This window comes from Drosophila simulans, chromosome X, assembly GCF_016746395.2.
Source record: "Drosophila simulans strain w501 chromosome X, Prin_Dsim_3.1, whole genome shotgun sequence".
NCBI lineage: Eukaryota > Metazoa > Arthropoda > Insecta > Diptera > Drosophilidae > Drosophila > Drosophila simulans.
Window position 1 is genome coordinate 764,024 of NC_052525.2, and position 24,807 is coordinate 788,830.

The following is a 24,807-nucleotide window of genomic DNA, read 5'->3' on the forward strand; positions in this document are numbered from 1 at the left end:
CCAATAAGTATTGTTTAGGCTTAGAAGTACCCAAAGTACATACTCAAAGTAATCATTCAAAGCGATCGACTACGCCCAGTTATGTTAAATATGCTAATGCTGGATAAGCTAATCGATTATTCACAACGAATTCCCCCATCGAGCTGCAATAATCTGCAGAAAAACCTTGACCATTGCAATGCTGCCAAGGATGCGATGGATGCGATGGATGCGAAGGACTCGCAGTCGGACGTCGGGCACTAATGGCCTCATAAATATGCAACACGAAGCAGGCTGAACTCCACCTGAGAGGCAGGACTTGGCCAAATAATTTTCCCTGACTCCATGGCAATTCAATTCAATTCGGCTTACTGTCAGTTGTATCTGTAAGTGGCATTTCCATCTCGAAGAGAAGATCCTTCCAGCCTGGTGCCGTTGGCATATTTGATTTTGTAATTTGCATTTGATAAGCGGCTCTGAGCAGGACTAACCCCCAAAGTGAAGTCCTTGTCATTGTCCTGGCCTTGGCTACAGTTTCGGCTGGCTTTCCGGGTTCTTGCCACCCCCGCACGACAGCTTCAACTTGCGACTGCAGCCTTTGTTTTGTTTTAATTCCATTGAAATACATTTATCTATGCCAAACCAGCTGGGAAAAACGCAGCCCGAAACAATTGGCTCAGTTTGTTTGTCTTGAATTCCATTATTTAGCCACGTTTTTGTGGTAAGCCCACAAAGATTTGCCATTCAACACAGATCAAGAGTGCTAGCGTATGTGTATAATAATATTGTTTATTCTGAATTCTCGACATATAGCGAACACAGCAACTAAAACGAAAGACGAAAATATAACGGAAATATTCGAAATGAACCCAAGATTTTTAAATATTGCTTAAAAATAGTCACAATGCAATCATAAATAAACTGATTTATCACAATTTCGGAAATAAGAATTAAAATATATATTCGAAGGCGAAAGAACTTTCGGCAAATCAGTAAAAACACAACGCTATAGTAAATTCAAACAATCGTATCCAAATTTGGCAAATACGTTAACTTTGAGTTCCTTTCTAGGGGTGATTTTTCACGTGGATGATGTGTCAGATGCTTTAATGGTTCCTTAGCTTATAACATTCAGTTTACTGCTTTCATATATATATATGTATGTATATATATATATGTATATAGTTAAATACGAATTAAAACGAGTAGATTAAGATCTATATCAACTAGTAAGTTGTACTTGGGTATTAGTATAACATGAAGGGAAGACCTTCGGACTTCGGAGACTATTAGCCTATGACCCTTGCAAAATAAGTTATCTGCATACCAAATGTTAGTATTATAAAGAGTTTAGACATTCGGTTTTCGACTACAAACAGTTTAGCACATGCTAGTTTCGCAAGGGTATTCAAATTTGTATATTTGCAACATATACAACTTTGTACGGACTTAGTCGGATTCATCAGGTTAAAGCAGGGGTGTGTTCAATCTGAAAAAAAAAATATATATAAGTGGAGGTTTTGTACTTTCAAAGTGTTCCCACACTCACCTTCGTGACTTAAGGTCCATTCGGCCCTTAAACCTCTCGGAGCAAAGACGGTGTACCTCCCTGACTGCAATTATATTGTTTTGTTGCTCGCGTTTGTTCTGGGTCTGATTGCAAAGTTCACTTCTAGATGCTTAGGAGGGAAAATTGGTATCCAATTGGTAAAGTGTAGCTATAAGGTTTAAAGATCAAGTGTTTTAACAAAACCTATAGTTTCGAGACAGAGAAGCCCAATGCGATATCATTTGAACCGATTGGAGGTGCATTCTTGGTTAATACTGTGTGCATATAGGGGGTTTATATATATGAGGCAGCATGCGCGATGCAAACTCTGCAGTAATTCACTCAAAGCGCGCCTGCTAGTGGCTCGTCCATCGCTCGTCCCATTTAAGAACAATAGCAATACATCCGTTCTGCATGAGTCGCGATCGCTTCGTCTCTCTCTTTCTGATGCAATATCTCAATGCATATCTGACCAGATGCATGGGTGCGACGATCGATGGGAGATGGATCGGTTAATGATAAATGGATGTGATTCGGCGCTGCCAACCGCTACTGCCGCATTACGTGCTACGTCCGATTTGCAACCAGGCGAGCAACAACTGCAATGCCGGCTGGAGCAGCACCAGTTTTCAGATATCTGTATTGATATTGATCCGCGTGAGAAACTCGCCGTGCGAATCGGCCACAGCGCGTATGATCTCCAGCAACAGTTCGCGCGACAAGCCGGCTATTTTCGGCAGCCTTGCGACCTTCGCAAAGTCCTTGACGATCAGCTTGAGAGCGTACTCCTTAATATCATAGATCTTTGTGATGTCCGAAGCCTCCAGCGTCTGCAGCACGTTCTCGAACGTAATGTTGTGCTCAAGAGAGTATTTGCAGAATGCGTGGAGCCGATTGTTGGCAAGACCATAGAAGCACGGCGCCTGGAAGAGATAAAGTGCATCCTGCGGCGGCATCTTCGTCTCGCCGTAGTAGATGTAGCGCAGCAGGGAGTGGAACGCCTCAAGCGAGGGAGAAATCTCGCCAATTTGGATCTGGGTGAAAGCGAAATATAATGTTACTCAGGAACAATGCTGGCTTCAACAATTTAAATGTGTATACTATTATCACTTATCAAGCAGCGATTTCTTACATTGACTGTGTTGTCCGGTGGCATAAAGGATCGGAACATGCCCTGAAAGTAGGTGCAGCGCGATGACAACACAGATTTGTGGGCTGGTATCACGTGATCTTCCAGCACAAGGCTAATGTCGCAGAAATCGTTACCAGTGGACTCCAAAAAGGCACACAGATCGATCTCCAAAGTGGTTCCTACTCAAAAAATATACCATCAGCTAATTATACCATCAACTATCGACGAACCGTACCTATATTGCCTTCATAGCTGGTATCTATCACCAGCTTGCTGGGATATAGGCGCTTGCGGATGATCTCGACCAGCAGAGGCTTGTCCAAATCGCTAAACTCACTAGACATGACCACGTCTGTGAAGTTCTCCTCCTTGATGATGAACTGCATGCAGTGATCCTTAATGATCTTAATGCTGTGTTGGGGAGTGTTTACATAAATTAATTTCATTTAAATATGATCCAAAGGCTATATCTGCTCTCACTTGCTCTTATCCGCATTGTAGAGCGCCTCCAGCACGTTGAGCTTGTTAATCTTGTAGTCCAAATACTGGATACAGCCGTGGGCCAGCCGCGGCATGGTGAACAAACCGGCAAGTTGGTAAATATCTGTGATCAGAATGATGATGTTCTTGCTGTACGTGTCCTTCAAGTCAATGCGATCGGTGTAAATGTAATTCAATATGATTTCAAAGGCCTCGGGGGAGGCGTTGGCCAGTCGCACCTCCAACATGGGCCCGCGGTCCCCGCCCGCGCCCGCATTCAGAGCCAATGCATCTACCTGGCCCACCCCGTAGACCTTCTCCATCTGCTGCTGGCGTGCCTCCCGGGCAGCCAAAATTTTGTTCCTCAGATACTTCGAGCGTGCCGCCACAAAGGCGATGTGTGCTAGTATGCGAATCTCCTCCGCTCCGACAATAAACTGAATATCGCAGAACTGTTTGTCCTGGAAGAATTTTCCGAAGTCATCGCGCAGCGTGCACTTCGGGTACGACGAGAACTGGAAGCGATAGGTGTCGCCCCTTCTCACACTATTGTCCACGGTTCCGCCAAATATATACATGGCATCGCAGATGACGGCCGAGGCGTGGAACACCCTACCCGAAGGCACATCCGAATTCTGTTCCGGCAAGATGACGGACCAGACCTGCGAGTCTAGGTCGTAGCAGTGTAGATCGTTGGGCAGCGTTGAGTCCGCCGATCCCCCGAAGACATACAGGAACCGATCGTGATGCACCATCGTGTGGCCATAGCGTCGCGAGGGCGGAGCTGAGGTAGCGCCTCGCAAGACGGGCTCATTGGAAATGCGTCGCCAAGTGCGCGTTTTGAAGTGGAACTCAAAGAGCGAGTTCGTTATCTGCAAGCCACTCTGCCCCGAAAAGACGTACATGGCGTCCCTGGCCACAGCCACCGGGAAATTGCAGCAGGTGGGCGGACGATCGCCCAGCTGATCCACCTCCTCCCACTGATTTTCATCGGTGAGGTTTAGCGTCCACATGTCATTCAGCCGAGCATTGCCATCGTAGCCCGCATAGATCCACATTTTGTTGTCATATACGGCTGCTCCGTGAGCGGATCGAGGAACCGGCTGGCGTCCGGAGAACTTCCATTCCACCCACATGGCGCTCTGGAACTTGTATTCGAACAGATCGTTCTTGTTGGTCAAGTTTGAGTTGGAGTGAATGTCGCCGGTGTAGCCCCCAAAGATGAACATTGAGCTGCCGGCCACCACCGCCGAGTGGTGGTATCGCGGAGCAGGTGGAGTTCCTGTTGCACATGCGCGGCCCCATGACTTGTCCTTAACGCCGAAGCGAATCAGGTCGTTCAGCATGTTCTTGCCGTTGTCGCCTCCGAATACAAACATCGCATCCTTGTAGGCCACCACGGTGTGCTTGCTTCGCCTGAGCGGAAAGAAATGGATAGGGAATATAGATATTTTCAGCTATATGGCTTCACCACTCACTTGGCGCCCACGAACTCGGCGCATTCGAGCATCCTGGTCCACTGATGCGTGGCCGTGTAGGAGGTGAAGTCCACGTTCAGGGCATTGCAGCTGTAGCTGCCCGGGGAAGTGGCCTTTCCGCTTCCACTGCCACTTCCACTGCTGGCATTGCTTGCCGCGTCATATGCCATACTGCATCCCGATCCTCCTGGTCCGCTGCTGCAGCTGCTGCCCGGAGGATGCGAAGAGGCCGCTCCAGCACCGCTATTCCCTCTAGAGCCTCTCATTGAACTGGACATGGACATTCGGAGATTTGCCCGTATGTGCTGGGCGTCTAAGCAGCCGGCGGTGGAGGCGCTTTTCCTGGCCTTGTTCCGTTTGCTCGACTTGAAGGAGCTGCGTAAGAAGAAACTCTCGTGGTGCGGACTCGAATTCTGGCTGGGACTCTGCTGATTGGCAGCTGCCATACAGGCGGGGCAATAGAGGATCCCGGCAGGAGTGCTGCCACCGCTGCTGTTGGCTAATCCTCTGTCCCTGTCGCGATCCCGCTCAAATCCACCTCCGCCACTAGCTCCGGTCACAAATCCGCACACCGCACTCAATCCACTGGATATCGAACTGGAGCCCAGCCCACAGCTAGCGCGCCCGCTTCCGCTGGTACTCCTGCTCCCAGAGGCGCTTCCTCCTGCTCCACCTCCTCCGACGCCTCCTCCGCCACCGCCTCTTTCCGTGGATGCCACGCCAACGCCTCCGCTGATCGACTTTAGCATTAATTCATCACACGCCGGAAGGATCCTCCGTCGTCCTCGTTGTGGGTAATCGCGCTCCGGTTTTCACAAATTCCAGATATTATATGCAATTGTATACATTTGCAGCTTAACTCGTACCTGTTATCGCCTATCGATAACGCAACAGTATAGCTACGGTATTTGGTATATTTCACACACACACACACTCTCGCACTGAAGATTTAACTGAACCGAAACCATTATAAGGTAGAAACCGTTAACTTTACTTTTTCAATAAAGAACTTCGAATTTAACTTAAAACTAAATGGTCCTTAGCATTGCAGTGTGGCGCCCATTTGGAATGAATTCAATGTGGGGCAGGCACGTCTTTTGGCGCATTCTTTCAAAAATTGTATAGTGTGCAGACTCACCACGTTCTTATTGCATTGGCGGCCGACGAGAATTTCGTCGCTGACTTCGTAGTTCATTTTGTTGGCTTGCATTTAAAGACGCCATCGAACGTAGGATTTATAGGCACAAACGCGATTATTACGATTTTAGATTGAACCAGAAAACTGAATTTTTAGTAACGCCTTCCAGTTGGCGGGCGGCATGTCTTTGGTATATAATCTGCGTCAAATTAATATGCGTCAAGTTAGCGTCGGTGAGTTAAAAGCATTTAAAAATGCCGCCTTCTTTAGTACAAGTACCACAGCCAATCCATGGGGTGAACCGCTTTATTAACAATAAGAGCTCTGTGCTTTAAATATAAATAACTCAGCTCACAGAGCGTGTTTCACGTTGCACGGTATCTTAAAAGTTTCGTAATTATATTAATAACTTATGCAACAAGTTTCATTACAATTTGATCCACAGTTGTCGAGGAGATGGCATTTTTCTGTTTCTACACGTAGCGCAAACATTTTCCATTTTTAAAATACCATTATATCGATATTTCGATAAGACATTAAGACTGCAACATTTTGTTTCATTTTCTTTTCTTAACATTTTTGCATTTTTATCTTTTACAATTCTACCACAAAAATTAAAAAAATTAATAATAAGAAACTTCCTCATGTCGGCTAACTCACTAGCTTGACGCACATTTGTATATATGCAAGAACCAAAGTGCCAAATGAACGGGCGGTATTTATGGTCGGGAAAGACGTGGTCACACTGCACACATAAAAACGGCTAGAAGCGGGTTTGTCTAAAGTAGATTGTTAAACTAAGTTAAGGTAGAATTAGGACAATGGCCAGCGGATCCAGAGCAACCATTTTGCCCCAGTCGAAGGAGGCGCTTCTAAAGTCCTACAATGCGCGCCTCAAGGATGACGTTCGCAGCATGCTGGAGAATTTTGAAGGTAAGTGCGGCAAGTGGAGCACCGGCAATAGATTGTTATACCGTGTTCTCCTCAGAAATCCTGAAGCTGGCGCGCCGTGAGAGCCACAGCCAGATTTCGAAGACCACGCAGTGCGAACAGGATGCCCTGGAAATGCAGGTCCGCGCGGCCAACATGGGTGAGTAAATCCACTCCCTGAAAACCAGATTCGAGCCATTTCTTTTATGCATCCATGTATCCCTTTTTAATAGTCCGTGCCGGCGAGTCCCTGATGAAGCTGGTGGCCGACCTGAAGCAGTACCTAATCCTCAACGACTTTCACTCGGTCAACGAGGCCATCACGAACAATTCGCAGCTGTTCAGGAACACGCAGAGCGAGTGCGACAAGAAGCTCATGAAACTGAGGGACGAAATGGCCATGGACCTGTACGACCTGGAGGAGGAGTACTACACCAGCATTTTTAAGTAGCGCTAAGTGGGGAAGGTTCACCTTATATCTGATGAACTGGCTTTGGCCGAACTGTAGAATTTAATAACAAAACACTACCACATTCACTTGTAATTTTTGATTCGCAAACAGCAAGTCGCGCGGCACTCACAAGGCCTGCTCCTGTTCCGCCTCCGAGGACAAGGAGCGACTGTCCGGAGAGGCCGCGCTCATGCTGTCAACTAGGTCGCCTGTGTAGAAGAGCACAGCCTTCGGGACGATTTGGGTGCGTAGCAGAAAGCCCACTTCGAAATCGTTGCCCAGGATCAGCTTGGTCTTTTCATCCGCGAGCGACAGGTCCAAGGCCTGTGGTGGAGCAAAAAAGCGAAAGAAGGACTCCCGAGGCATGACCTTGGTGACTCGGTGTGCTCTGTTCCTTCGCCTGCTCTCCACCGTTTGGAGCGTGAGATTGGAGCCATCGCGCCAGTAGATGTGGCAGCCTTCGCAGCGAACTATTTCGGGACCTTCGAACAGAAAGGGATACTCCGGGTCCGCCGAGTGCTGCAGAAAGTAGCGCTTCGTTAGCAGCAGAGAGGAGTCGTGCAGAAAGCTGTTGGGCCGAAACTGAAAGATGACCGTGTAGCTGTCCTGGTCGTAAGCCAGGCGTACGTCCATTAGGCACTCCAGCAGCGGCTCGTCGTGATCCTGTACAAGCTCCGAGAGCAGGGGCACGTTCTGGAAAACGGTCAGCCAAAAGCGTGGAACACCCAGCGTAGTCGGCGAAACCGGAGCCAGTTTTTGCCTTAGCTGGCGCAGCTCCTCGTTGTTCCCGAAGTCCAGGTACAGTGCATCCTGCGGGTCCTCAGGCCAGGTCTTCTCCGTTTGGATCGGTGGCTCCACCGAACCCTCCAAAATATCCCGCCTCGCATCGAATAGCGCGCAGCTCTGGCCGTAGAAACGTCGCTCCAGCTCGTAGACTTCCCGGAAGAACTGCTCCGAAATGCGTACCTGTTGCAGCTGATTGTGCCGCAGTGCCCGTATGCGGTTCTGGACGGGCTCCGCCAGCTGGCCGATCATGTGCCGCAGAAAGGCCTTCCGGCTGCGGGCGGGAAGGTCCGCCGGACTCAAAGCCGGCTCTGTGGACTCCGGTGCATAGGTGCCCAGGGAGCGCAATGACCCGCTCATGCCGTCTGCCCTCGAATCCGGGTGGCTGTCCCCCTGGGTAACCTCCTCCGCGCTGTCAGCCATCCCAATCATTGTGCAATTCGGTGCAATAACTTCGAAATTTGGGTTTGTATATATAAATACATGTATATTCCAGCTCTGCGACTGGACACTAGGAAACTACTATGCTAGATCAAAGCTGTTCCTTGAATTCCACAGAAACTGGCCTACTACTGGGCACGAAAATTCGGCTGATGACTCCTTGGATTTGCCCAGAAGCAATCGCATTTTCGATTCCAATAACTGCGTAATCTAACAAATAATTTCGCTACGAGGAAGACCACTTCAGAGTTACGTGCATAACTAATGAAGTCGAATTCCAGAAACAGTGCATGATATGCCGAATTCCGGGCAAATCGGTGGCCAATATCTGTCGGCGGCAGCCTTATCGGAGCTACCTGCCCATGAGCCTAGATATGGAGGGTCATGCCCGGCACTTATCGGCGCACCATGAGCTGACATTGCGGCAGGTCGGAACCGGGCGGCAGCATAATGCTCCATTCAGATCCCGGGCAGGGTTTATTGTGTTCAATTGAAGCTATCTGCCCCGCCGCTCGCCTCCTATCTGCGACACCTGGGCACTTGGGCCCAATCTTGGTGCCTGGTCTTGGGTTTTATTAGCGCGACGGAGCGATAAGTTGGGCCCGTTGTCTTCTGGGTGCCATAAACCGATGGCCCGAATCGCCAATATTTATTGGGAGAAAAACCGAAGTAGCTGTCCAATCTAATCCGTTCGTCCGCCGCATGCTAATTTATGGGCGACTAATCCTCACGGGGGGTCCAACTCCTCCAGCAGCGATTCGGTAATCTGCCTTATCGTCCCGAGTCCACCAGATTGCAGCTGCACCCGATGGCCTCCAGTTGATAATGCTGCTGGATTGTTGGTTAACTGAATTAGTTTGGACTTACTGATGCCATCAGCCCGGCCAACCACTTCAGAATCTCGAATGCCATTAAAAAAATACCTTTATTTTGATAGGATGGGTCCCCCCATACTTGTACAAGCTAGCTTAAACTGAAAACAAAAACGATTCCGGCGGCCACCTAGAATATGAAGTCTCCGTCCTGCCCCTCCTCTTCCAGCAACGAAAGGCTCCTCTCGAAGCGTTTCATGTCCTGGTACCAGCCGGGGTCCCCGGACGATATGTCCTCCGGCCTGCCGCCCTTGTGGCGGTACAGGAACTCGGCGTGGCCCTGGCCGGGAACTCCGTTGACCGTGCAGGCCACAAACTGGTTGAACACCTTCGACTCCCAGTCGCCGCCCACGTAGCGCAGCGCGGAGGCCTCCACCTGGATCTGCACAAGGTACTCCCGCTCCTCGGTGCGCACAATGAAGTTCTGGTGCTGCGGCGGCGTTCCCTTCTCGCCGTACGAGTACAGCTCGAAGTTGCTCCCGGTCAGCGGCTGATACTGACCCGCGGAGCTGCACACGTAGCCAACCTTCAGGGAGGACAGGAAGAAGGACGGCTGGCTGAGGCTGCCCACCACCATGCTGCTGCCGTCGTCCATGAAGAGGGCGAAGTACACGTACCGGTTGATGGAGCTCAGGCATCGCTCGGTGCCGAAGCTGTGGTCCCGGAAGCCCACCATTTTCAGCGTCAGTTCCCTGCCATCGAACGTGACCCGGCCGGCCAGTTCTCCGTTCTGTTCGTAGTGGGTGCGCTTCTCTACGATGTGGTTGACGCTGCGCAGCAGGCTGTAAAACTTTTCGTTCCAAGCCTCTCTGGCTATGGAGTCGGCTATCAGGGCGCTGCTCAGATCCCTGTTATAGTCGAAGTGCTCGGTGGAGGAGCTTTCGAAACGGAGGTCCAAGTCCACGGCTACGTCCTGCACGTCCGACCCTTGAGTCTTCAGCACTCCGGAGTACTTGAGCCGCCACACACGCATGGATGCCTCCTGATAGACGTGGAAACCTCCACCCTGGAACGCGCTGCTCTCCGCTCCATCCGCGGTGGTGAAGTATACCATATCGGGCAGATTCGGCGAACAGAACAGGCCGCTTTCGGGAAGCCACAGGTACAGGGCCGCCTTGAGGACTCCGCGCCTCCTTCGCTCCAAGGTGACCATCAGTTTCTGGCCCTCCTTGTTGGCCGCCATGAAGCTGACCACATCGTAGCTCTTCGGGTCGTTGCTGAGCTGCTGCGGCCTGTCGACCTTGGCCAGGTGCTCCTCGGAGCCGAGCAGCTCCTCGTTCCGGCGGTAGATGCGGTACCTCAGGCGGCGAAGGACCAGCAGGGCGATCCAGAACTTCACCCGGTAAAAGATGCCTTTCAGTGGGTACTTATCGAAGATTAGTGGCGGCTTCAGGCCAAGTAGCTTGAGTGACACGCCCACCAAGGCCATCAGAATGCCGAAGATCAGCCCACACACTGCGAGGAGTACCATGTTGTGTCCCAAGATGCTCAAAGTCTGCTCAAAATTAAATCCCCTTTGGAGTTCCGCGAAATGTCGATCCTGGTCAGAAACGTTTCGTTAACCGACCCGCTTGGCCATTTGGACGCGACTGCGAGGCCTGCACTGCACAATGTGTGGGGAAGTGGGTCTTGTGTCCCGCTTATCGCCACCCGATAAGCCGCCCACCGTTTAAACCCACTTTCGGCCCCACCCCCTCGGACTGGGCTTATCGGGTTGGAATCGACGGGCTTTGCGGCGGTGCATGACTAGCTCGCAAATCTGGATCTGTCTGCGCTCCCGATTTCTGATAATGGATCACCATTAGCTGGACTCGTCATCGTCATCGTCGCCAGGAGCGGCCGATAGCCAGCTCCAGATACCCGTGTTGCAGGTTATCTTCTAGTGCAAAGTCTGCTTGCGTGGAAGCAAAGTTCCACAACGATTGGCCAAGATAAAAAATTCCATAGACTGAGTGCTTCAGCGAATGTGTTCGTGGGTTCTTGGATGTGACCCCACTGGATGTACCGGGAGCTGCGGATAATTCCAGCTGAGCTTGTCTGAAAATCTCGCCAAAAGAGAGATTTTCCAAGTCGAAGGATGTGAAAACTAGCTGGAGTGCTGAAACCTAGCCGTTAGAATTCGATTTAAGTGGTTCAAGTGCCAGACTCCCCTTGCCAACACTAGAAAGTATCCTTAAGGAACGCGTAGAGGACTTGCCAACACTCGGAAATCGCGCCTGCGCCGAAAAACAACAAGCGCCTAATCAATAAAAACATAAAATTTAGTGCGCAAGGAGCATCAGCATCAGCAGCAGGAACAGGAACAGGACAAAAACAATATTCCCGAAGGACGCCAACAGAACGCACAGCACCTTCCGTTGAGGCCGAGAAGGGCACATTGGATTGGCAGCAGCATCGAGGACAAAGGATACGCAGCTAACAGGTCTGCAGCTCTCAAAAGCGAACATTGAGGATTTGCTGTCGCAAAGGTAAGAGCTGGGAAAAGTGTGAGAGGGGGAGGGGGGTCTGAAGTGGAGGCGGTTGTGACTCGAATAACCAAACCTCTTTTGACCAGGGCCCATCTGAGGCTCTGAGCAGCCAGGTGAACCAGTAAGGTCCAGGAAAGAGAGCTCCAGAGCGAGGCAGCCGCGGAAGCATCCCAAGCGCATACGAAGAACAGGACAAGATGTACAAGACCATCAGGCACGGGGAGAACAGCCTGCAGTACACGATTCTGCCCCAGAACGACGATTTCCGCATCGAGGGCAAGCTCTCGGGCTCGGGACGAGCGGGCTCCGCCGGCGGGGGAGCCACCTCCACCGCCTCCGTCAAGGCCAAGGGCCAGCGACGCCGGCGATCCTTCTTCGCCTACTTGGGCTTGATCTTCGTGTGCACCGTGATCATTGGCGCCGTACTCATACCCTTCCTGGTGTCCGCCGAATGTCTTCCGAACCCCGCGGAATGGTTCTTGAAGACCAAGGCCGCCCTGATCCACAGTCCGCAGCCAGGCGGTGGAGATTCGATTGGCACTTCCTCCACACTGGCCACAGGATCGCCCTTGCTGCAGCAGAACGTGGGCCGAAATGTGCAGATTGTGAACCGGAATGGCATTGAGCAGTTCGTGATACGCGTGAACAAAACCAATCCGAGTGCTAGCACCACCAGTAGCACCACCACTGGCCCCAGCACCGTGGCCACCAGTTCCAGCAGCAGCAGCAGCACCTCCACCACAACGACGACGACAACCGTTCCAGCTCCCACAAGCACAAGCACCACCACCACGACAACCAAGGCGCCTCCGGTGACCACTCCGAGGTACCCGGCCCCGCCGCCGCCTCCGCCGGCCACCACGATCACCACCCGCATCATCCAGGTGCCCCTACTCAAGTCCGCCGCCAAGAAGCCCATAATGCCGCCAGTGCTTGCCAAGGCCCAGGGGCCGCAAATCCAGACCGGAGCAGGTCAAAACTCCAGGCTGCAGGCACAGGCACAGGCGGGCACGGAACACGAGTCGCTATCGAAATTGGCATCGGAATCGGAGGGCGGAGGGCAGAAGAGCAACGGTGCCTGGATAAAGACGCACTGGGCCTACATCGATCCCTCGACGTACTTCCAATGGAGCGTAAGTCGCACGCCACAACTTAGCTGCCCCATTGGCCGCCTCTAACTCCGCCTCCACTCCCATTGCAGGGCTACAAGGACGAGGATAGCGTGCTGCTGCCCGCTCTGCTGGGCTTCGCCCTCATTGGAGTGATTTTGATCATCACGGTCTGCCTGGTGGCACGCAACAAGCGCACTATTGTGTCCTCCGTCCGCAAGCGGAATCGCAATGTGAGTACACTGTGCATTTGGCTTGACCAACGAACCGGAAGTGGGCGGTTGGGTGTTCGCTTGGTGGGCGGCGCGTGAGCGGTGGCGTGGGAGGTGGCGCGTCCTTGAGCCCGTTTTCCAGCCTTAGTTGTTGTTTTTGTTGTTGTTGTTCGTCATCGCGATTGAGTCACGGAATCCTGGCATTAAGTCTGCATGGCTAGGTGTTCCAAAAGTGATGCACTGGCACTGCATTGAGCTCCAAACTTAACCGACTGATTCGAGCTGCGCGCTGTTCGTTTAAAACGGTGAAAGAGGTGGTGCGTTCTTGTATTAACCTTGAAGGTGTTGGGTGAAGTGTGAAAATAGTGAAAATCTTAAATAGTAGTGTGCGAAAAACAAAAAGTCTGATTGAAAATATTTGGCGCCAAATCGAACTGCAGCCCTGGTCGTGAGCGATGGCAGTGCTGAAAATCATCGCACGAAGATCGCCATGGCAACAAGGACCTAAAAATACCAAAACCACCACAGCGAAGACGGCGTCGGCGCGGGTGCGAGCGAGACGGCAGTCGCACAGAGAGGTGCGTGGCACTATTGCCAGGGCTGGGCAGCACACAAATTGGAACCAGCGAAAAAAAACCTTCGAAAATTGCAAGCTGAGTGTGACGAGAATAAATAGTTGGGTGAACAAATCGGCTTGAAAGTGAAAAGAGTAAGCAAACAAAAAGTGAGAAGTGCGCGATGTCCCATCCCTGGTGTAAACACGCACACACACACACACACACACGCGCAGGCGGCACACAGGTGAGCACCAGCAGCGCAGTCGACAGCAGCAGCGACATAGGCAGCGGCAGAGGCAGAGCGCCCAAAGCAGATACTTCAGTTTGCGTCGATTGTGCCGATTGAGATTCAGATTCAGTTCCAGATCACAACCCGAATCGGAGCCGCCAGTGTGTGCCAGCCGCAACGCAACGGAACAGAACGAAAGGCAACGTCTACGTCAGCAAAATCACGCTGCAAGTCACCAGTTGGCCGGAAGATTGGCGAAAATCCTGTGAGTAAAAATGGCAAGCGTGCAACAACAGTTTTGCCAGCGTGTCTCTTGGAGTCTCCCAGTGTGCGTGCGTGTGAGTGAGTGGGAGCGCGCAGCCGTGTGCGTGTGTGGTTGTGTGCGAGCGTCGGTGAGCAGTGCCAACAAGGCAAAATATGTGTTTGTTGTTGGGGAGCATCTTGAGCATAGTAGTCACTCCTCGGAGCGCCAGGAGGCGCTCAAAGGGGATTTGCCCGAGCACGACACCATTCGGGAGCTGTGTGCAGAGGTTTCCATTCATGGAAAGTGGGCAGAGACGCGGAATATGCCAGGCGAGCGCGCAGCTATCAGTTGTGCCGGACCGCACTTGTGGGCACTTGTGGCTGGCAGATTGGAGACGGGATGCGGAGTAGCACCAATGGAGCGCACTGCTACTCAATGGGTGTTCGTTGCTAGAAGCCAGTCCGGGCAGCAATGCCCCTCTTCCTCCGATGCAACAGACGTCCAAGCTGAAAGGGCGACGTGTCACATATGCGAGGCTACTACAGATGCTCCCCCGAAACAACAAGGGCAGGAAGTCACGGAGGGGAGGGCGCACAGCCAGCAGAACTTGAATAACCAACTCATAAACCATTTCAGAACCCCCTGAACCAGAGCAATGGCCATTAAACCGGGACTCGGTCGCAAGACCAGCAACAAGAACCCGCCGATCCTGAGCCACGAGTTCGTGATCCAGAACCACGCGGACATCATCTCCTGCGTGGCCATGGTCTTCGTGGTCGGCCTGATGAACGAGTCGACGGCGGCGTTCGCCAGCGCGTTCATATCCCTACACCACAACGTCAGCGGCGAGGACCCCAGCCGGGAGCAGCCATATGGCAAGGCGTACACCTACATCGCCGGCATCAAGGACTACTGCGCGATATTCTTCTACACGCTGACCTGCATCATCATGCACGCGATCATCCAGGAGTTCGTGCTGGACAAGATCAGCAAAAAGCTGCACCTGTCCAAGTTCAAGCTGGCCCGCTTTAACGAGTCCGGCCAACTGGTGGCCTTCTACCTGCTTTCCTTTGTCTGGGGCGCCCACGTGCTGCTGAAGGAGGGCTACCTCGGCCAGGTGGCCCAGCTGTGGGAGGGCTTCCCCGACCATCCCATGAGCTTCCTGCACAAGTTCTACTTTGTGGTGCAGCTGGCCTACTACCTGCACATGCTGCCGGAGCTCTACTTCCAGAAGATCAAGACCAAGGAGGAGCAGCAGCCCAAGATCGTGCACTCGATCAGCGGCTTCACCCTGATCGTCCTGGCCTACACGCTGAGCTTCCAACGCCTGGCCCTTGTGCTGCTCACGCTGCACTACTTCAGCGAGCTGCTGTCGCACGTCTTCCAGCTGATCGGCGTCTTCGACCGCGAGGAGCGTCTGGCCAAGCTGCGGGTGGTGAACAATGCCGTCTTCTTCCTGATCCGCTTCGCTACGTCCGTGATCGGTGTGCTCACGCTGTACTACGGCATTGGGGGTGTGCGATCCCTGCTAGCCTTGGGCGGCCTGATCGCCCTGCAGGGCTACCTGGTCTTCTCCTTCATCACGGAGCAGCTGCGCGCCAAGCGCGAGGCCAAGAAGGAGGCCAAGCGGGAAGCCAAGCTGGCGCTGACCAAAAAGCCCGCCAAGACGCCCAAGGACAAGGTGAAGCGCAAGAAGGAGAGCGACCTGCCCGAGGCGGACCAGACCTCGCCCAGTCCCATCAAGCAGAAGCTCAAGTGAGGGCCGCCCCGACCGAGCAGAGCAACAAAATCTTCCGCACACTTCCAATTCAAAACGAATGAGAGATAGAGAGAGCAGCACCATGGACAGGAGCCCAGGTTGGATGGTGGACACTTGCCACTGGCCACTTGGCCACTGAGCACTGGCTACTTGGCTCCCTGTTTGATGTAATCTCGTTGGCTCAAAACTACCACTGCAACATTTCTGCTGCATTTACTTCCTCGACACACAAAAGAACGAACTATTTCTTAGCCTAAATGTTTTGTTTCATTTAAGTTTACGTCATTTTTAAAACAAATTTTTTTTATTTTTATACATACACAAAAAATGAAAAAAAGAAACAAATACAACAAAAGAGAAAAGCAAAGCCCACAGTGCGTGTTTTCAATTGCTCCTCCTCCTCCTGCAACTTCCCATTGTCCTGGTGATCACCCCAAGGTGATACTCCAGGTGATCCATATGGTGATCCGCAGCCTGAGTAACTTCCCTCTCTTGCAGGACATCGAGGAACAGGGCGCCGAGGACAACGCCACCCTGCTGACCACCACCAACCTGTCGGACGACGACTAATTGGAGCTAGTCCAGATGATTCCCCGTTCGCCCTCGGTTCAAGCTTTTGATTTTCAGCCTGCTTGAGCGATCCAATGTCGCTGGCTGGGCCATCGCCCACTTCGCCCATCCGTTTGAGACACACACGATTACCCAGACACCCGGACCTGCGGAGATGCCTCCACGCCAGCTGATCCAGTATGCTAATCCCGATCCCGATCCCGATCCCCATCTTCCCCTCCGCTTCTGGCCAAGAGGCGGGCGGTAGGCGGAGCAAAGAGAAATCCAAGCACGAAGAAGACTGTTTCTAAAACCACTGTTTAGCTATCCCCAAATTTTTCCAATGCTCGTCTTCGCCCCGCACCGCCCTTCCCCTCCCCTAGCCTTTACCCATCCTCACAAAACTGTGTGCGTGTGTGTGCTGATAGTGTGTGTGTGTGATCCCAAAGATACCCCTTACTTATAAATATGCATAAATGCACAAGCTAGCTTGATAACTTGAGGTGCGAGGGATGTGGTGGTGTCCACGCTGGCAACAGCCCCTCCATGTGACCATGTTCGATCTCATCCAAAGTACTTTCCAAACTAAGTGAGCTTTTTAAACACAATCCACCTTTTGAGTCTGCTGCTCCTGCTGCTCTGAAGCCAATTGGTGGATGCATCGCGGAATAGGGAGCACCGGGGCACAAAAGCACCGAGGCACAGCCCTCGGAAATCGCACTTAAATCAAATGAAACGTCCAGAGATATGAATATTTTTTCGCAAGCGACTACACCTAATTTGCAACACAGGCAGGCGGGGATGGGGATGGGGATGCGGGTCCGTCTTGGCCCAAAACGCTTGGCGATTCGATTCAATTCGATTCAGATGGGGCAGTTGGGCAGTGAGCAGTAGGGCGACGAGAAACCGTAGCGGGGGACTACTGTTCGTCTATAAAACTGTGTATAACTGTGAGGCATTGACAAGTATTTGAGATGATCTGTATTTTTGTAAGCGTAATATTTAAAGCGACAGCCAATAACGAGACAACCAAATCCAGAGAAGCAACTATAAAGCGTAAGATATCGGGCGCAGCAGCCAACACACGCGACACACAATTTATTTGCTCAACGCAGTACACACACACATGATACATACAGCATAAATGTAAATATATATATATCTGCATACATATATATATATACAGAGTAAGTTACGCAAAGTATGAGGCTTGCATTTACATTTACGAGCGGGATATATCCTCCATATGTATATGTTATCACTAATTTGCAAAGCTAAACTAAGTCCATATATACAAACCAAATATCGGAGGTGCAAGTGACGAACACACACTATATTGAATGTTTTTGCTTGTTAAAGTAAATAATAAAGATGAAAACTCGAAATCACGACCACCTCGCCATCGAGGATCCCATTCCGCCCATTTACTGCTGAGCCTGTTCCTGTTCCAGCTGCAGCTTGTCCCGCTTGCTCTGCTGGGCAGTCAGGTGGTTCTGCACGAAGCTGTGGAAGTTCTGGTCTTCGGCGGTGCCTTTCGCGTCCTCCTCCATCTCCTCTTCGTCTTCGTTCTCCGCCGACTGGGGCACCAGACTAGGTGCCATTAAGAAAATGCTGTTTCCAGTGAGCGGCGGTGGGTCCTGAAATAGTTAGGGCCCTGCAGTAGGTGCACAAATAGCCAAAGAACTGTGTCTACCTGAAGCGACAATCCCAGGGGAACGGCAACGCCGTCCTCTTCCACATGATCCACTGGCTTTGGACCCGTTGCACTCTGCGCCAGTCGCTCTTGACGCTTCTTTTCGTAAACAGGCTTGAAGTCCGTCTCGTACTCGTCCACGCTTTCGAGAATCTTCGCCAATAGCTGGGCGAAACCCACGCCTGTCTTGGCCGAGACGCCGCAAGTTCTTAGATTCTCGTAGAAGGTGTCCAGGGTGAGCGACATGGTGCGCGTGAGGTTGCTCACGAAGCTGTGCTCCTCCTCCTGGGCCTCCTGGAAGGCCTCGAAGTCTGTCATCCAGTCCATCACAAATCCGCAGTCCTTCAGGTCGATCTGTTTGAAGCGGAAAAGAAGTTGGCTATACATGTTGATATCTGGGCTGCCGGGAAAGTCGTTACCTTGTTCAGCGCCACAAGGAAGGGCAAGCGGGTCTTGTACAGGATGGAGCAGGCGTACAGCATGTTGGACATGAAGGTGGTAGGGCAAGCACTGCGCTCCACATCCATTACATAGATCACAATGGTGGGAAACATGGTGGCCAGTCCCTCGGTGATGATGCTCCCGGAAGCCGACCAGGTGAATACCTCGATCTGTCCGGGCGTGTCGATCACACACCACTTGTGTCCGCGCTCGCCGGCGCGACGCACTAGCTCCGCAAACTGCGCCATTTTCGTGGTGAACATGTTGAGCGCGGTCACAATGCCGCCGTTCGGACCCAGTTGGTACTGCTTCATCACCTCCCGGTAGTTGACCGTGTCCCGTATGTCCACGTGCGCCGCGTACGGCACTTCCCTGCACGCCGGGTCCAGATTCACCACGTAGGGATTGAACTTCTCCTGGGCGTGCTGGATGAGCTTCTGTGTGAACGTGGTCTTACCGCTGCCGGCCATTCCCAGCACCAGTATGCACACGGGCGACTCCCGGATTCCCTCGCTCAGCGACAGCGCCTCCAGATTGATGCTCTCCACTCCCTCGGCCATTTCCCTCACGGCTTCACCACAAATCAAAACAAAAGCAGGAGGCGCAAAAACAAACGTGCAGAGGTAGTGTGACCGTCCTGCGGAAACCGTGCTCTTAGCGCCGCCTGAATTCGCTTCAGATACCAACAAATATCAGCTGTTGTGGCTGCTTTTTACCCTATGTGGAAACATGTCGGCCATTACATAGTTACCACACTCCTTAATCGCAGCAGCCTTCGTGGATTTACAAATCTCCAGTTTTGCCAGTTCAGTTTTTGTTTGCCCGCCATTACACGTTAAAAAAAAATACCGAAGAGTTTCGAATATACCGTACATATCGATAGCTGTAATAAGCTTTAAACTAGTTGTACAGTTATAAAAGTGTCACCACCAGAAACCGGCAATTGAAGCGCGTTTATTTGCAGTGAATTAGTTTTGTTTTTTGGCATTGTTTTACCTAATTAAAGTTGTGAAGCAATGGAGACCCGGCTGGAAGTGCGCTTGCGGCAGCCGAATCCATTGTTCACCCGTTGGCTGGAGCGCTGGCTGCGCGAAGCGGAGCGCCGAGAACAGAAGTCCCAGTTTAGCCTGCGCCAGGCGCTGGAGTCCCTAAAAAGCTACCCGCTGCCATTGGCCAGCGGACGAGACTGCTCCATTCTGCGCGGCTTTGGGGGCACCCTCTGCCAGCTAATCGACGAGGAACTTCGCCATCACAGAGGCCTCCGATTGCTGCCCCAGGAGGCCGTGTTTCAGGAGCGCTACGAGCAGCAGGTCCAGGCGGTCGTACGCAAGGTTCAGGAGAAGCAGCTGGAACACCAGAAACGCCAGAAGAAAAGCGACAGGCCCAGGAAGCCAACCAAAAAAGATCTGGCGGAGCTGGCAGCCCACGAAGAGCGGGAGCGCGTCGTGGAAATGAAACCGGGTCAATTTCAGTTGCTCCTTTTGGTGGATACTCAGGAAACCAGTGGCAAAAACAAGAAAGTTTTGGACCAGACGAGGAGCTACTTGGATTCCTTGGAAGCCCGTCATGAAGTGCGTCGCCTAACAATCGGCGATTTCCTTTGGGTGGCCCAGGATCAAGAGGGCAATGAACTGGTTTTACCCTACATTGTGGAGCGCAAGAGGATGGATGACCTGGCATCGAGCATACGGGATGGTCGCTTCCACGAACAGAAGCACAGGCTGCAGCACTGCGGCCTGCAGCACATCATCTACCTGGTCGAGGATTATGGCGACAACGAGCAGCTGGGTCTGCCACTGGATTCTTTGCAGCAGGCTCTGACCAATGCCAAAGTTCAAACTGGTGTCCGAGTAGTGCGCACGGCGAATCATTACCGATCCATGAGCTATTTAGCCGGAATGAGTCGCTCCCTTGGCCAGATATTCGCCGGCAAGAAGTTGCACAGCGTGGATCGCGGGGCCCTCGACCAATCCACCTGCCTGCTCACGAATTCCGACCTGGGGTTGCTCAAGTTTCGGGCCCTCTATGAGGATTCCGCCAAGAATGCCCAGCTCACAGTGCGCGAGGTTTTCGTGCAACAGTTGCTACAGCTGCATTCCCTCTCCCTCGAACGAGCCATGGCTATTGTGGAACTATACCCCACCCCACGCTGCCTGCTGGACGCATACGCTGAATGTGCAGACCAAAAGCAGGCCAGGCTACTCCTCGCCAGCATCCCATGTGGACCCCTGGAACGTCCACTGGGCGACAAAATCAGCCAGTGCCTACACGAATTCTACAGCACTCACTTTCGTTAGGATTAGCAATTGATTTAATGGGACATATCTAGGGTTATATACACGAGTTTTTACATAAGTGAGAGAGAGAATACGTTGGACATTGAATAGTGTGATCTAGTCTAAGCCAAAAAATTTACAAGTCAGCCGCCCTTAGATGTTGCGGAAGTGCCGGATGGCCAGGTCCACCGGCAAGTCGAAGTCAAATCGAGAAAGAGCATCGATGGAGCGCAGTGAGTCGCGGAATCCTGTGCGGGCCACGTAGCTGTCTGTCGAGTAGTACGTGTCTACCAGTTCATGGCAGCTGAGGATCAGGTTCAGCCACTCCACCAGCAAATGGGAGCTGTTTGAAGGAAGAGGAAAGCTTTTCGATTAAAAAAAGTGTGATAAAGGTAAAGGTCTATCCCCGCGTCCTTGTTAGCCTTATGCATGCCAGGTGTAAGTAAATTTTAGCTTGAATTGATTCGGCGGACTGCAAAGTCAAAAGCTGCCTGCACCTAATTAAATAGGTTAATATTTCATTTACACGTTAAAGTAATAAATGGATTAAGCACTTCATTGATACATAAGTTTAAGACAGTAGAGAATTGACATTAGCGCAGAATTGCTGATAATTGCAGTAAGAATATTTTGATTTTGGACTCTTGTAATTATAAAAAGTTTGTGTGTCTCTTGCTTTGTTTAAGATTCCTCTTTGCCTGGAAAATAACTATCAAATGAAGATTTGAAGAGATGTATAAGGCTAGGGCCTAAAACTGAAGTTTTGCGGCTTCATCTTAACTAACATTCCTTCGATTTCCCAGCGTTTAGCCCGTGTTAATAACTCACTTGAGTCCGGCGCAGACGAAGGCCTTAAAGTGCGCGTTGTTGCTGCGTTTATAAGGACGATGCATTGCCACAATCATGCCCACGGCACTAAGCAAACTTTGCTTGGCGGTCACAGCCTGCGCGTCCACGATGTCCAGCTGGAAGCTCTGCGACAACTTTCTGGCAGGCGTGTTGTTGTACTCCTCGCCGTGCTTCAACCTATAATAGGCCAGTACTAGTTCCCAGGCGTGCATGGCCCTGCCCAAGCCGAGGAACTGCGAGTCTCCTCCGACGGCGGGCGGCACTACCGGAGGTCCAGGGTGCAGGCACCTCATGAAGGGAACCATCAAACTGGAGGCAGCCGATTCCGCTGGTATGCGAAGTCCATGTTGTATAAGCTGCTGCAATGTGCGGGCAAAGTTCTTCCGCACAACCGTAGTCAATTCCCTGCCAATTGTGGCAATGGAGTCACCGCGTGCATGCGTCGTCCGCCGGCTCTTGCTCTCCTTTTCCCACTCAAAGTTGGAGTAGCTAATGTCCTCGTCGGAGTCGGAGGATATGGCGCCGCCGGACGCATATGGAGCCAGTTCGTGACCAGTTGGCACTGCTCGCCGGCAACGAGGCGGCAGAGTCAGTGCTCCGTTTTGGGAGTTAATAACCGGATTGTCAGTGTCGCTGAAAGCGGTTGAATCCGCCTGTTGTTGCTGTTTGCGCAAAGCCCTCTTGATGTTGGCCAACTTCTCGCGGTCGCAGCTCAAAGTGGCGGCCAGTGCAGCTACTTCCTGGATGTCCACCTCAAGCTGGGCACGCAGATCCCTAAATTGGGTGAATGATCAAATCAGGTTGGTGTTCTTTACTTTGGTGTTGGTGCTTACGATGTCTAAACTTGAAATCATAAGTTTATCTTTAAATAACAAAAATACTCTCGGGAACCGAAACATTTGGGTAATGATTTGTGGCTGATTAATAAGTGGGGGTACAAAGGACAAAGGTGAATAAAACGTATATCGAAAGCTAGTGATTGGGCCGTGAGCAAATGGATCTTACCCCCAGTGGTTGCCCTTGTTCGTTTTCTTGAGCGAGTTCTGCTGGAATTCGTCGTGACTTCGTGTTTTCACCAGATGCGTGCTGGCGAACATTTGCATGAGGACCGAAGCCTTGTCCAGCAGGCCGTGTGCCTTGCTGTGCAAGCTCTCGCCGGAAGAATGGGGACCCAATCCAGAGGATGGCGGGGTAGTAGCTGTCGTAGCGGGAGCGTTTGGGGCAACGTAACTTGCCTGTGAACTCCGTGCTGTCTGCTTTGCAGCGTAGCTGTTGTACGCACCGGATAGAAGCTTCAGTCGATCCCCAACGGATCCCTCAACGGCATCGCACTGAAGGAAGGCAATAAAGCGCTCCAAGTCAGTTATTTGCGTCTTGAGTTGGGCCACCAGTTGCTCCTTCATTTTCAGAGGGCCCACAAACTCGCCGATGGCATTGTCGACCTGGTGGCGCAGTTGTTCCGTGCTGAGGGCCGGCAGTTCGTGCTGCTCTACCTGGAGATTGAGCTTGGAGCGCAGCTCGTCCAGGATAAACTTTTGTTTCTCGAGCAATACGTGCTGCGGCAGAATGCCAGGTTCTCCAGCCTCGTAGGCTATTTGTTCCAGCTCAGTCAGCTGGGTCTTCAGTTGTTCGATGAGCTGGCTATCAGGACCATGGTCCTTTTCGCCCTCGCTTGCGGGCTTATCTGGATGGCATTCCTTGGACTGGACTGCCTCTGGAATTCCTTGGAAGGCGAAGTCCTCGAGGTCGCGTAGAAGTTGATCCCGCTCCTCCGCTGGCGCCTCAACAATTTGGCGGACTCTAAGCTGAACGTGAGCAAAGTGGGAGGTCAAAGCCAGCAGAGAACTCGTCAGAAGCTCCTGCTCCTCCTCGATGCTTCGCAGACGGGCCAGTTCGCTGCCACTGCTTCCACGTCGCGCTTCTGACTTTTCCAGTCCTTGTTCTAGTTCGCAATCCACGCCAGAACTGGCGCTATTCGCGTCATCGTAGTTGGCTCCCAACGGCGACCACCGTTCGCTTAGCAACTCCTGCTGCTCCTGTTCGACCTCCACTTCTTCCTCCTCATCTTCAGCACGAACAGGTCCAGCTGGCAGCTGGCCTTTGATCGTCGAGCAAGAGTCCTTGGTTTCCTGGGCCTCTGCCATTTTTATTTCCATATGGAAATGTTGCAGGGGATTGCCTTACCCAGCGTCGCTTGTTTCCACTGTTGTTGTGTTTCCTACGCTCGAGAAAAATCAATCGGTGGCTTGTTCCGCTTTCTGTGCCAGCTGGCCCAGCTCCCTTGCTCTCTCCTGCTCTTTCGCTGGCTTTCGAGAAGTTTGTGTGCCAGGGGGATGTGTGGATAAAACGACGAGCGCGCGGCCACGGTTTCTGACGCACTGACAATTTCTCCGAAAGTCCAGAACATTGTGGGCTTTTCTCAGTGGGGTTTCCTTGCCGTTTGGGGATGAAAGTTTAGCTTTAAGCTATCGCTAACGAATTTCGTTAGGTTATTGCCTTTGCTAACTGGGAAAGCATTGAAACTGATCCGGTCTTTTAGCCAAGTAACATTTTAAATGGTAAAAGTTTCCGCAGGATATTCGTTCTATTCAAGACTTTACTTAATAAAAAAGCTCTCATCAAGCTTGCATTCGGTTATTTACAGTTTTTACCAAAAGCTACCATTCCTGCCAAGGCTTATGCTTCCAAAAGCTGTGTCCGGCGTAAAAGCTTTTCGGTTTGCATCCTTAGGCTGAGCTGAGGAGCTTCTCACCTCAATTGTCCCCTAGATGATAGTCCCAAAGTTGTCCTAATTTCCCGAACTGTTTACCGGATTTGAGGGGCGTGGACTCATGAATCAATGTCCATTATGACCTACATTACCAGCACATAAAGCGTTGACCGCATCGGGGAACACGCGGTTACCCCCTGCCACCTGCAAATAAACAGTGAAATCCGCAGTTATCTTTGAGTGCTTCGTGATAAGAAGCTGGCGGAGATTAAACCGCAGCAATCGGTTCTGTGGTCTACGTCTCCTGACGCTGACAAGGCACCTTATCAACTACCGGCTGATGATGGGCCTGATAAGTCTGTTGAGTGTCTGACACAGCAACCATGGCGGTCGTTTTGGGGTCACCCCCGCAAACAAGATGAATGATACGATACCCAGAAATGATGTTTTGTACTTACATATGTGTATTCTACATGCA

General features: G+C 51.7%; 9 protein-coding genes across 9 annotated transcripts; 4 read left to right on the plus strand and 5 right to left on the minus strand.

Annotated features, from left to right (window-relative positions):
* Positions 1-750: 750 nt before the first annotated feature.
* Positions 751-5,538, minus strand: LOC6724823 (leucine-zipper-like transcriptional regulator 1 homolog). Its single transcript, XM_016173161.3, has 6 exons — positions 4,619-5,538; positions 3,141-4,556; positions 2,896-3,071; positions 2,661-2,839; positions 1,529-2,562; positions 751-1,468 (listed from the first exon to the last, which is right to left on the minus strand). The coding sequence occupies exons 1-5, from the start codon at positions 5,365-5,367 to the stop codon at positions 2,158-2,160; spliced, it is 2,925 nt and encodes a 974-aa protein (XP_016037606.2). The 5' UTR covers positions 5,368-5,538; the 3' UTR covers positions 751-1,468; positions 1,529-2,157.
* A 930-nt stretch (positions 5,539-6,468) lies between these two features.
* Positions 6,469-7,223, plus strand: LOC6740748 (mediator of RNA polymerase II transcription subunit 22). Its single transcript, XM_016178585.3, has 3 exons — positions 6,469-6,689; positions 6,745-6,846; positions 6,920-7,223. Exons 1-3 carry the CDS (start codon positions 6,578-6,580, stop codon positions 7,135-7,137), a joined length of 432 nt encoding a protein of 143 aa, XP_016037607.1. The 5' UTR covers positions 6,469-6,577; the 3' UTR covers positions 7,138-7,223.
* Positions 7,165-8,472, minus strand: LOC6740749 (nucleosome assembly protein 1-like 1). Its single transcript, XM_002077504.4, has one exon. It carries the CDS (start codon positions 8,350-8,352, stop codon positions 7,264-7,266), a length of 1,089 nt encoding a protein of 362 aa, XP_002077540.3. The 5' UTR covers positions 8,353-8,472; the 3' UTR covers positions 7,165-7,263.
* A 795-nt stretch (positions 8,473-9,267) lies between these two features.
* Positions 9,268-11,368, minus strand: LOC27207894. Its single transcript, XM_016183528.3, has one exon. The coding sequence runs from the start codon at positions 10,702-10,704 to the stop codon at positions 9,364-9,366; it is 1,341 nt and encodes a 446-aa protein (XP_016037608.2). The 5' UTR covers positions 10,705-11,368; the 3' UTR covers positions 9,268-9,363.
* A 112-nt stretch (positions 11,369-11,480) lies between these two features.
* On the plus strand, positions 11,481-17,129 carry LOC6726143 (mucin-5AC). The gene is made up of 4 exons (XM_016172480.3): positions 11,481-11,701; positions 11,788-12,834; positions 12,903-13,043; positions 16,310-17,129. The coding sequence occupies exons 2-4, from the start codon at positions 11,899-11,901 to the stop codon at positions 16,379-16,381; spliced, it is 1,149 nt and encodes a 382-aa protein (XP_016037609.1). The 5' UTR covers positions 11,481-11,701; positions 11,788-11,898; the 3' UTR covers positions 16,382-17,129.
* LOC6724824 (translocating chain-associated membrane protein 1) lies at positions 13,817-16,183 on the plus strand. Its single transcript, XM_016173282.3, has 2 exons — positions 13,817-14,073; positions 14,689-16,183. The coding sequence occupies exon 2, from the start codon at positions 14,708-14,710 to the stop codon at positions 15,809-15,811; it is 1,104 nt and encodes a 367-aa protein (XP_016037610.1). The 5' UTR covers positions 13,817-14,073; positions 14,689-14,707; the 3' UTR covers positions 15,812-16,183.
* Positions 17,130-17,417: 288 nt separating the features above from the next.
* Positions 17,418-19,137, minus strand: LOC6724825 (GPN-loop GTPase 1). The gene is made up of 3 exons (XM_016173160.3): positions 18,473-19,137; positions 18,054-18,407; positions 17,418-17,997 (listed from the first exon to the last, which is right to left on the minus strand). Exons 1-3 carry the CDS (start codon positions 19,052-19,054, stop codon positions 17,785-17,787), a joined length of 1,149 nt encoding a protein of 382 aa, XP_016037611.1. The 5' UTR covers positions 19,055-19,137; the 3' UTR covers positions 17,418-17,784.
* Positions 19,138-19,303: 166 nt separating this feature from the next.
* LOC6724826 (crossover junction endonuclease MUS81) lies at positions 19,304-21,530 on the plus strand. The gene has a single exon (XM_002105831.4). It carries the CDS (start codon positions 19,511-19,513, stop codon positions 20,789-20,791), a length of 1,281 nt encoding a protein of 426 aa, XP_002105867.1. The 5' UTR covers positions 19,304-19,510; the 3' UTR covers positions 20,792-21,530.
* LOC6724828 (RUN domain-containing protein 1) lies at positions 20,783-24,008 on the minus strand. The gene is made up of 3 exons (XM_016173158.3): positions 22,625-24,008; positions 21,599-22,393; positions 20,783-21,113 (listed from the first exon to the last, which is right to left on the minus strand). Exons 1-3 carry the CDS (start codon positions 23,773-23,775, stop codon positions 20,924-20,926), a joined length of 2,136 nt encoding a protein of 711 aa, XP_016037612.1. The 5' UTR covers positions 23,776-24,008; the 3' UTR covers positions 20,783-20,923.
* Between the last annotated feature and the right edge of the window lie 799 nt (positions 24,009-24,807).